At 38.8% G+C, this 1,982-nt stretch overlaps 1 protein-coding gene across 1 annotated transcript in view; it reads left to right on the top strand.

Annotated features, from left to right (window-relative positions):
• The first annotated feature begins 204 nt into the window (after nucleotides 1–204).
• Nucleotides 205–1,982, top strand: part of LOC106868762 (tetratricopeptide repeat protein 38) — an 11,109-nt gene continuing 9,331 nt past the window's right edge. The window contains exons 1-2 of the mRNA XM_014914180.2: nucleotides 205–308; nucleotides 1,003–1,084. Of these exons, the coding sequence (XP_014769666.2) occupies nucleotides 255–308; nucleotides 1,003–1,084 (136 nt within the window). The 5' untranslated portion in view covers nucleotides 205–254. The remainder of the gene's footprint in view (nucleotides 309–1,002; nucleotides 1,085–1,982) is intronic.

Raw genomic sequence — 1,982 nt, 5'->3', positions numbered from 1 at the left:
GGACTGAACCCTGAACCAAAACCATTTGACTGCAAAGAAACCTTCTTAACCACACAGCCATGTCTTCCCTTAAATGTGTTCATTTTTTTTGTTGAAATTTTCTGAGTTTTGATTAATTTTGTGCATAGATTTTATTGTTTTATGTTTTGTATTTTTTAAATTTTTATCATTTTCATTTATTTTGTTTGTTTGTTTTTAACGAAATAGAATAATTTGGGGTTTTTTTGCAGGCTTGGCAGTCGTTTGGTTTGCCCATGTCAACAGCGTCTGATGAGGCCTGCAAAATGTTTGATGCGACTTTATGCCAGGTAAAATAATCTTCAAGAAACAGAATATAACACGGGAAATATTTGGTTTCCACGGTTACTAGTGCCTTAGGATGTGTGCTTGTTTGAGTGTGTAGGAGGGAAGAGAGAGAGAGAGAGAGAGTGTGTGTGTGTGTGTGTGTATATATGTGTGTGTGTGCATATATGCGTGTCTGTGTCTTTGTGCATCAGTGTCTGTAAAAATGTGTGTGTGTATGTTGCATGTGTGTTTGGTTTATGTTTGTATGGTGTGTGTTTGTGTATCAATGCCTGTATGAATGTGCATGTGTGTTTGGTGTGTATTTCTATGTGTGTGTCTGTGTGTCTGCATTTGTGTATCAGTGTCTGTAAGAAGTGTGTGTGTGTGTATTCGTGTGTGTCTAGTTCCAGTCCCCGGTGGGAGCAATCACCTACAATGTTCTCCCACTTTGAAAAATTCATGGAGAGAGGCTTTATGTCTCTCGTACAGACATTTTTTAAAACGAAGATGGTGGGAATGGGTGGGGGTATCCTTAAAACCGAGAACTTCTTAGTAACCCCTCGTTATATTGAGGGAGTTGTCTTTGGGGCAGGTGTTAAGAGGCTAAAGTATGATTGAGAGACAGGAACAAGTGTCATTAAATTGTAGATGAAATACATTTTTAATTGTTAATTATAAAAGCAACCCTTTAACGATTTCACTAATTATCTCTGCCAGTATGTAGGATGGTGTGAAGATGATTCTGTTGGTGGTTTTGAAGGATCCCTTGAGAAAATGATTGCTGCCGATGAAAATTTTGGTAAGTTCTTTGTCTTTTAGACATATTAAGCTCATGAAATAATGTCTTTTTTTATGTATATTTTCTTGTATTTTTTATTGTTTTTACAAAGCCTTGTGAGTGGATTTGGTAGATAGAAACTGAAAGAAGCCCATCACATGTGTGTCCCTGTTTATTCCCGCACCACCACCACCACCATTGCTTGACAACTGATGTTGGTGCGTTTACATCCCCGTAACTTGGACGGTTTGGCAAAAGACACCGATAGAATAAGTACTAAGCTTAGAAAGAATAAGTCCTGGAGTCAATTTGCTCTACTAAAAGCAGTGCTCCAGCATGACCACAGTCAAATGACTGAAATAAGTAGAAGAGTACCTTTACTAACGAACACAATATATATTCTCATACTGAAATACGTAATAGCGTTTAATTCATTTTTCTGCCAATGTGAAAAGATCGTAATATCAAGGTATGTACTAATGGACTCACATTAATATCTGAATAACCTGTCTGATGTAAATATACCGACATTTCAAAGTATGCAATTTGATACAAAAGATCCTGTCTCAAAATATGTTTTCTTGTGTGTCAGCAATGAGATAACAAAAAGTCGTCATGGTTGAGTTGCCAGGCTGTGAGGGCATTCACAACCCATTAGGTGATCAAAGTAGTTACTGTTGGCACTCCGTCGCTTACGACGTCGAGGGTTCCAGTTGATCCGATCAACTGAACAGCCTGCTCGTGAAATTAACGTGCAAGTGGCTGAGCACTCCACAGACACGTGTACCCTTAACGTAGTTCTCGGGGATATTCAGCGTGACACAGTGTGACAAGGCTGACCCTTTGAATTACAGGCACAACAGAAACAGGAAGAAAGAGTGAGAGAAAGTTGTGGTGGAAGAGTACAGCAGGGTTCGCC

This window comes from Octopus bimaculoides, chromosome 24, assembly GCF_001194135.2.
Source record: "Octopus bimaculoides isolate UCB-OBI-ISO-001 chromosome 24, ASM119413v2, whole genome shotgun sequence".
NCBI classification, from domain to species: Eukaryota; Metazoa; Mollusca; class Cephalopoda; order Octopoda; family Octopodidae; genus Octopus; species Octopus bimaculoides.
The sequence above is the reverse complement of the archived record's forward strand: the minus strand, read 5'-3'. Positions and strand labels throughout refer to the sequence as shown.